General features: G+C 50.1%; 2 protein-coding genes across 2 annotated transcripts; both read right to left on the minus strand.

The window, feature by feature from the left end:
* Nucleotides 1-145: 145 nt before the first annotated feature.
* Nucleotides 146-2,014, minus strand: TbgDal_VII7000 (receptor-type adenylate cyclase GRESAG; the record flags this gene model as incomplete). Its single annotated transcript, XM_011776786.1, has 1 exon — nucleotides 146-2,014. The coding sequence occupies one exon, from the start codon at nucleotides 2,012-2,014 to the stop codon at nucleotides 146-148; it is 1,869 nt and encodes a 622-aa protein (XP_011775088.1).
* Nucleotides 2,015-4,761: 2,747 nt separating this feature from the next.
* Nucleotides 4,762-8,571, minus strand: TbgDal_VII7010 (receptor-type adenylate cyclase GRESAG; the record flags this gene model as incomplete). Its single annotated transcript, XM_011776787.1, has 1 exon — nucleotides 4,762-8,571. One exon carries the CDS (start codon nucleotides 8,569-8,571, stop codon nucleotides 4,762-4,764), a length of 3,810 nt encoding a protein of 1,269 aa, XP_011775089.1.
* Nucleotides 8,572-9,544: the final 973 nt, after the last annotated feature.

Raw genomic sequence — 9,544 nt, forward strand, 5'->3', positions numbered from 1 at the left:
CCAGTAAAAGGGACGTAAACGAATAGCTTGGGGTTGGCGCTGAGGTGCTTCGCAATCACCTCGACGTCGTCCTGTTTGAGGCCTATGACAAACACGTCACCCTCGCGGGGAAGATAGCCTGTGACAGAGACTGTCCCATTCAGCATTACACAAAGACTGAGAGTTCCTGATAAAACCGACTCAGCGACATATTAACCATCTTTTCAATATTATTTGATTCGGAGCTGCTGATGACAGAGTGCACCCCTATTGAGCCCTTCTCTCCCAAATACTTGGCGATCACAAACAGTTGCTGCTCCAGTGTGGCAGAGAGGTATATCACACGTTTGTTAGGTGTTCGGAGGCGAGGAACAAGCAGCACCGGATCAACAACAACGAAGGTCGATGTGCTCAGTAACGCTTCATCCGTAACGCCCATGACAACGGTCACAAGCTTTTCCTCCTCCTCAAGTTTTAAACGCTTCCAAATGGTGCCTGAGCTTGTGTTGATCCTGTGCAAGAAGAATCTATCGTAATCTCCGAGATCCCCAGTGCCCACAAGGAGACTCGCACCTCCATGCCACTCCTCGGCCGCGTTCAGTGACAATTGACTGTTATCCATAAACGTGGCAACAGCTGCCAGCGGGGCATGAAGCCGGGACCCGTCCGTATCGCATCGAGATGTTCCCAACGCCATGAAACCACTCTTTACACTCTCCAGCCGAAAGCCCTCCACGAGCCTTTTCATGTATACTGCCTTACCACCCTGGTTACATTGACACGAAGCACCTAGTGCAGCGACATTATCGGGGCAATCACCACCATAATCTCCATACACAAGATCGTCAATTACGTAACGCCGTTGATTGTACAGAGACTTTTTGAACGTTGAACGGTTCTTCAGCCACTCACGGGAGCTCAGCGCCCGCGACAGCATTTCACCGATAATCCACCCATACACCATCAGCTCACCATCATCATCATCCGTCAGATGACGATCAGATCTACTGTAAGGTACTGATCCGGAATGAGAATCAAGGTACGCTTTCATCTCCTTCTGAAAACGTTGGATCGCTTGATACTCATTATCCTTGGCGAGTGGGTTCGTTCCCGTGGTGATCACTTCCCCATGAGAATATCCACCACCCCGACCATATGTAGCATTTAAGGTTTCGACAACGAAATACTGTAGCGCAAAGGGAGAAAGTATACACGCACCAGATGTACGCTTGTCCTCTAGAAATTTCAGTAGAGCCTTTTTACCGTCATCTACGGGATACACGTACAGTATAACAGCCTGCGGATTCGTTGCCGCAAACTGATCCCACTCCCTTTGAAAACCTTCGCTGCTTGCAGATGCTTCCGTCGAGCTTTTCAGAGCGAATGTGCCACAAAGCCCATAGCCCATCCTAGCCATCGCCTGAACCACAAGTTGGTACTCAGTGTCACCGAATGATACGCCTTTTAAATACATAAATCCCAGACGCCGTACACGCAGATGGGCAAGGGCATAACGCAGGAGGGCTAATGTCTCAGCGAGTGGATCCACCGAGATAAAGTACAAGTTGGGCCGCCACCCTCTAACCGCACCAGAGCCTGTGTACGGAGCGAAACCGATAACCTCATTTTTCGTCAGTAAATCGAGTGATTCCAAAACAGTTTTGTCACCAAGGGGTCCCAACACAACAAGAATCTTCTTCAGGTCACTGAATCCTTTTAATTTTTGTTCTAATGCTTCATTGACATTTTGCTCGGAAGTGGCAGGCGCAGAGAAACTAACAGTCACTCCGGTTCCCGTTATATTCCCACGGGCGTGAAATGAAGCAAGCACACCAGTATTAAGAGCCTTTACGGTGCCGTTGGATACAACACTTTTATGTAGAAGCGAAAACACCTCCACAGTTACACTCCACCTCCAATTCCACGACAATACCATGGGTGCTTGCATAACCTGCAGTATCACCGCAAGCAGAAACAGTTGCGCCACAGTGCCACACGGAACGCCACGATGTCCCCAAACTGCTCTGTGAGGCATACCACGCGAGCTTAAGCCGCAGACGCAGATACCTTAGTTAACAAGGGAGTAAAATAAAATTGGGAGGAAAAACAATTAAAGGCTACTTTGTTCCACAGTGTTCGAGCAACAGCAATGCACACGAAAGCAAAAGGAAGGGAGGATAGCATGGCACCAGTATGGAGTATGCCAAATGAAGAGATACACGCCAACTTAGAAAATAGTAGGATGCATGGCATGGTATAGTCGGAGTCAAGGGGAAAGCACAGCACGACACAGACTCGACGCCACACGTCACTCAGCTTGCTAGCACCCTTACACGAAAAGGTCGCCTTACCTGCACCATCCGGTATAATAACTGGCACACCAAATGATGCTTTCAGTTTTACCGCGCCGTCTAAATCGCGCGGTGTGTGGCGGCATACCTCCAGACCTTCACCCTTCCTAATACGCTCACCTGCACTCCACCCATAGGAGAGGCGTGTACGGATAACCTCCAAGTCAGCTACAATGGATGTGTCTTGCCAGAGAAATCACACCTATCCATATTGCCACGGTATTCACTCAGCCTATCCAACCACTCTCTCTTAGGGCAATTTGCACAATAATACTTCTCGAGGCCCCGTGTAATATCGCGCGCTTGGTCGCCAGCCTAAGGTCGCGCTCTATTACAAGCCTGTGCCAAGTTATCAAGGGATATCAATCGAACCTCCTTCGGCACATCGCTCCTGTTAGTACCAGAGGGCACACACATACATTATGATATTGGCTCCTCGACTCAGTAGCTTCGCCATCGTATTTATGCCGGGTAGGCAGGTAGAGAACCACCGGTATTCTGTTCCGTAGCACATCTTTGCCTGCACCAGTCTGAGGAAGAACGCCCGAAGCCACTCCTTTCTCGCGCCCCACTGCAACGAGGATAACATGCGCGGCTTCAGCAGCCACAATCTGACAGCCGCCGCCTTACCTTCAACACGTTTCGGAGATGACCCCCACAGGTTACAAACTGACGCCTGGTAGTTTCGGTCTCCTCATCTTCCTTACCTTCGTTTCAGACACTGTGAAACCCAGTGAGCCTCGCACCAACACATCGTACAATGTGTATCCTCTCTGTTCGTCTGCCGACCCACGCGAAGCAGCCCTTCGACTGTCGACTAACGAGACCCCACCCATCATAAAGAATCCAACGAAACTGAGAGATATCCGCCTTCCAGCAAAGTATCGGCATATCCTCCGCAAAGCGGTAGTACTGGATGCCTGACATTCTATTCAAAGACTTGCTTGGTCGACCCGTTGTCATTATGAACAGAATAGGAACTAACACAGGACTATGTACTACACCACATGTTAGTCCAGCACTCCTAGGCCACTTGTTGGTTACCCCAACACCCCCTGTTCGGTTGGACACAAACCTACTGATCTATCTTGTGACGTGCAACCTAACGGAATACCCTTCGACTGCGGGGGCGATGCGGCTACCGCACACAAAGCCAATTACATTAGCATGATGTATGGACAATATTGCAATGCACAACAATATTTTTACTGCACTTTCGGTTCCAACCAGTTGTCTCCCGAAGTTCATCGCTGAAAGCTCTGGGTTGAACGCAACATACCTCACCTATAACTTCTTATTCAATTAATCAAGAAGCCGTCTACTAATAACCCTCTTCATCTACCCCGCACATCGCGCTCATCAATGATACCGGAATAACATCACGTCAACACGTGATTTGCTTTGCCCAAGAAAGGGTATGATAATGTTATGCTTCTTCGCTGCAGGCATTACTCAAAAAAGCTTCAGTAAACATCACGACCCATCACACTTTCACCGCTTTCGCTGCCCTCAGTATACTGCTCTCATCCAACACATATTCACCTAGAGGCCCTCACATGGTGACCGTTGGCCCCGCTATCTAAACCGATTTGTGTGCCATATCCCTCATTCCTAGTGCCTTCACCATTGGTGTCTACATTACTGGTGTTGTCAATCCCGTTAGATTCGTCTCCACCTGTACCCACAGCCGTTGTCCCCCGATCGGTACTCAGCAACGGACTGCAAGCACTGAGGTTAGCAGAAACATCAAATACAATCTACCCACAATTACTATCCAACATATGACTGGCTTCACATCAGTGAAAACAGTGACAAACTATGATATCACATTGGGCGACTAACAGAATCAGAGGGTGAAAACGAAATGAAGAAATGAATCGAAACATGGAAGTTAACACCTAAGCAGAGGAACTTAGAGCCTACAATAAACAGAGAATCCCACAACACACACCCCAACAAACAGGCAAAACAGTAATGGGGCACACGGAAAAGAAACGAAGCAACCTGCACGATATTAGGTGACAACAATCCAATAAGCCAACAGTGCTTCGGATCGTATACTGCCCACCCACACATACAAACACTCCTGGACTAACGAGAGGGAAGGGTAAGTGACCGGGAGCTGTTTGCCGGGCATGTGACATTAACGAAACGCACTGTTAGTCAGTAGTGTCGGCTTACAACAAGAGGGTAGCAGTATATCAATGATGAAAGAAAATATTAAGTAAAGTTCAGGGAGAAATTCGTGTTAACTATCAATGCGTGAAACGCAACACGAAAATGAAAGCAAGCTACGCTGAGGTAACAATAATCTACATGGACATCAAAGAAAAAACATAAGTGTAAGATGGCACGCACCCGCACATGCATTGTAAGAAGTAACATCTTCCAAGTACATTGCCGCGAGCTGCCTCAGCAACATCAGGAGAGGCTAGAGGTCACCCTTCAGCGACGTAACCTCTACTGTGCTCCGCCGTGACAGGGCCTCAGACGCATCGGAGCTTGCTACAATATCAACCGACGCCAAATCACCGTTATCGCCAGGATGGCTGGATCTTGATAGCAAAGGCGAACGCAAATTTGCAATGCCAGCCAACGAAGGTTGGAGCACACACACACTGTCAGAAGTAGTTGACAAGTCCATGGAGGTACGTTTCCCCTTATGGTCTGTTACGTGGCCAACTTTCGCCGCTATACGGTGAACCGTGTCCCGGCAGTAGGCCTCAGACCATCCGCTGTTCTTGCGCAACAATGACACACGCCACCGTTCGCACAGAGGTAACAGCAGATTCTGCCGCTGGGCTGGTGCGAACACACCGAGAAGCGAATTCAGGGATATGGCAACCTGCCTGGCAGAATCAGTTAACCCAGCACAAAGCGAACTCACCTCACTCAACGAGGGGCTCGAACCCTCATCGTCCAATCCAGGGTCATCGCGGTCCAGCCTCAGTGCAGCAAAAGTGCGACCGGGAATTGGGTTCAGCTGGTACATCTCCACAGGATTGGGAACACCGCGTAACGTTACAGGGCCCAGTGCAGTTACATCAAACTGCTCACGCTCTACCACACTCAGCGACATGTAGGTCGCACGTGTCATCAGCACTTGCCCGCCGTTCGCAACACTCTCTGTCCTTGCTGCCATATTCGCTGTCCGTCCATAGTAGTCATATCCCTTCGTCACCTCATCGTACCGGATGTCGCACAGTCCAGTGTGGATCCCAACACGCACACGCAGGCCACGCCATAGTCGGCCGTACACCTCACGGTCCAGATGTGCCGTCGGCGGAGTGTACCCTTCCTCTTCCTCGGCGCGCTGCAGTTCAAACTCACGGTATGACTCATCCAACGCAGCTGTCCCCCAATTGTGGTGCAAAAAGTTATGCTGCAAGTCACAAGCTAGACGCACAGCCGCAGAGGGGCTCCGGCACGCAATCATGAAGGAGTCCCCGACGGTCTTCACCTCGTAGCACCTGTAGTGCATAATCAACGCACGAATTAGCCGATGATGTGTCGCTACAGCGTCCGGCATCATCTCTGGGTGCGCCGCCCACTGTGCAGTACTGCTTTCGATATCTGTGAAGATGAGCGTCACGGGATCCGTTGGTTCCTTCGGTGCATTTGCGTTATCACGCGCATCCGCAAAATACCGACACAATACGACAACGATCACCACTACTAGAAGCAAAAAAAACAAAACGGCGCCCACACAAACACCAATCAACCGTGCCCCCGTCAGTCTCCCAGCGTCACGGTCCTCATACTGCAGCAGTTGAGAGATTGGTTCGGCAATCGGTGGGACCGACGGATCCAGTGCACGTGCCATTGACCACACAGCAATACCTGTCGCACCGTAGTTTGTCACGCAGTCATTCCACAGACCCACCTCCACCTTGCCGCATCCCTCTGTGCCATACGGGCCGTAGCGCATGTCATCAGCTCGCAAATAAGTCTCCGAAAAAAAGAGATTCGACAGAGTATCTGCGTCCACCTTCTTTAATTGCGGGAGAACCGTCCGCAGCAAGTTTCCGGCAGCAAACCCCATTAACGACAGTGGTGTCCACTTCGACTTATCCTTCATAGCATTGTGAAACTTTTTCACAGTATCCGACGACGGGTTCCCATCAGCCCAGTGTGGAAGGTTTGTCGCGAACAGCAAACGGTTACTACTCGAGCTTCCAGGACCCTTATCCCTAAACACACGGACAAACGTCTGGTAGTATAATGCCACCTCAGTAAAAGGGACGTAAACGAATAGCTTGGGGTTGGCGCTGAGGTGCTTCGCAATCACCTCGACGTCGTCCTGTTTGAGGCCTATGACAAACACGTCACCCTCGCGGGGAAGATAGCCTGTGACAGAGCCGCTGGTTGTCAGTCTCACAGAACTATTGAGACCTCCTTCAAACTGCTGCAACACCAAATGTAAAAATCGATTAATATAATATGACTCGGAGCTGCTGATGACAGAGTGCACCCCTATTGAGCCCTTCTCTCCCAAATACTTGGCGATCACAAACAGTTGCTGCTCCAGTGTGGCAGAGAGGTATATCACACGTTTGTTAGGTGTTCGGAGGCGAGGAACAAGCAGCACCGGATCAACAACAACGAAGGTCGATGTGCTCAGTAACGCTTCATCCGTAACGCCCATGACAACGGTCACAAGCTTTTCCTCCTCCTCACGTTTTAAACGCTTCCAAATGGTGCCTGAGCTTGTGTTGATCCTGTGCAAGAAGAATCTATCGTAATCTCCGAGATCCCCAGTGCCCACAAGGAGACTCGCACCTCCATGCCACTCCTCGGCCGCGTTCAGTGACAATTGACTGTTATCCATAAACGTGGCAACAGCTGCCAGCGGGGCATGAAGCCGGGACCCGTCCGTATCGCATCGAGATGTTCCCAACGCCATGAAACCACTCTTTACACTCTCCAGCCGAAAGCCCTCCACGAGCCTTTTCATGTATACTGCCTTACCACCCTGGTTACATTGACACGAAGCACCTAGTGCAGCGACATTATCGGGGCAATCACCACCATAATCTCCATACACAAGATCATCAATTACGTAACGCCGTTGATTGTACAGAGACTTTTTGAACGTTGAACGGTTCTTCAGCCACTCACGGGAGCTCAGCGCCCGCGACAGCATTTCACCGATAATCCACCCATACACCATCAGCTCACCATCATCATCATCCGTCAGATGACGATCAGACCTACCATAAAGTGATGCTCCGGAATGAGAATCAAGGTACGCTTTCATCTCCTTCTGAAAGCGTTGGATCGCTTGATACTCATTATCCTTGGCGAGTGGGTTCGTTCCCGTGGTGATCACTTCCCCATGAGAATATCCACCACCCCGACCATATGTAGCATTTAAGGTTTCGACAACGAAATACTGTAGCGCAAAGGGAGAAAGTATACACGCACCAGATGTACGCTTGTCCTCTAGAAATTTCAGTAGAGCCTTTTTACCGTCATCTACGGGATACACGTACAGTATAACAGCCTGCGGATTCGTTGCCGCAAACTGATCCCACTCCCTTTGAAAATCTTCGCTGCTTGCAGATGCTTCCGTCGAGCTTTTCAGAGCGAATGTGCCACAAAGCCCATAGCCCATCCTAGCCATCGCCTGAACCACAAGTTGGTACTCAGTGTCACCGAAAAATACGCCTTTTAAATACATAAATCCCAGACGCCGTACACGCAGATGGGCAAGGGCATAACGCAGGAGGGCTAATGTCTCAGCGAGTGGATCCACCGAGATAAAGTACAAGTTGGGCCGCCACCCTCTAACCGCACCAGAGCCTGTGTACGGAGCGAAACCGATAACCTCATTTTTCGTCAGTAAATCGAGTGATTCCAAAACAGTTTTGTCACCAAGGGGTCCCAACACAACAAGAATCTTCTTCAGGTCACTGAATCCTTTTAATTTTTGTTCTAATGCTTCATTGACATTTTGCTCGGAAGTGGCAGGCGCAGAGAAACTAACAGTCACTCCGGTTCCCGTTATATTCCCACGGGCGTGAAATGAAGCAAGCACACCAGTATTAAGAGCCTTTACGGTGCCGTTGGATACAACACTTTCAGGCGGGGGCGAAAACACCTCCACAGTTACACTCCCCTTCCAATTCCACGACAATACCATGGGTGCTTGCATAACCTGCAGTATCACCGCAAGCAGAAACAGTTGCGCCACAGTGCCACACGGAACGCCACGAGGTCCCCAAACTGCTCTGTGAGGCATACCACGCGAGCTTAAGCCGCAGACGCAGATACCTTAGTTAACAAGGGAGTAAAATAAAATTGGGAGGAAAAACAATTAAAGGCTACTTTGTTCCACAGTGTTCGAGCAACAGCAATGCACACGAAAGCAAAAGGAAGGGAGGATAGCATGGCACCAGTATGGAGTATGCCAAATGAAGAGATACACGCCAACTTAGAGAATAGTAGGATATATGGCATGGTATAGTCGGAGTCAAGGGGAAAGCACAGCACGACACAGACTCGACGCCACACGTCACTCAGCTTGCTAGCACCCTTACACGAAAAGGTCGCCTTACCTGCACCATCCGGTATAATAACTGGCACACCAAATGATGCTTTCAGTTTTACCGCGCCGTCTAAATCGCGCGGTGTGTGGCGGCATACCTCCAGACCTTCACCCTTCCTAATACGCTCACCTGCACTCCACCCATAGGAGAGGCGTGTACGGATAACCTCCAAGTCAGCTACAATGGATGTGTCTTGCCAGAGAAATCACACCTATCCATATTGCCACGGTATTCACTCAGCCTATCCAACCACTCTCTCTTAGGGCAATTTGCACAATAATACTTCTCGAGGCCCCGTGTAATGTCGCGCGCTTGGTCGCCAGCCTAAGGTCGCGCTCTATTACAAGCCTGTGCCAAGTTATCAAGGGATATCAATCGAACCTCCTTCGGCACATCGCTCCTGTTAGTACCAGAGGGCACACACATACATTATGATATTGGCTCCTCGACTCAGTAGCTTCGCCATCGTATTTATGCCGGGTAGGCAGGTAGAGAACCACCGGTATTCTGTTCCGTAGCGCATCTTTGCCTGCACCAGTCTGAGGAAGAACGCCCGAAGCCACTCCTTTCTCGCGCCCCACTGCAACGAGGATAACATGCGCGGCTTCAGCAGCCACAATCTGACAGCCGCCGCCTTACCTTCAACACGTTTCGGAGATGACCCCC

The sequence above is a fragment of the Trypanosoma brucei genome, chromosome 7 (genome assembly GCF_000210295.1).
Source record: "Trypanosoma brucei gambiense DAL972 chromosome 7, complete sequence".
In the NCBI taxonomy this organism is placed as follows: Eukaryota; Euglenozoa; class Kinetoplastea; order Trypanosomatida; family Trypanosomatidae; genus Trypanosoma; species Trypanosoma brucei.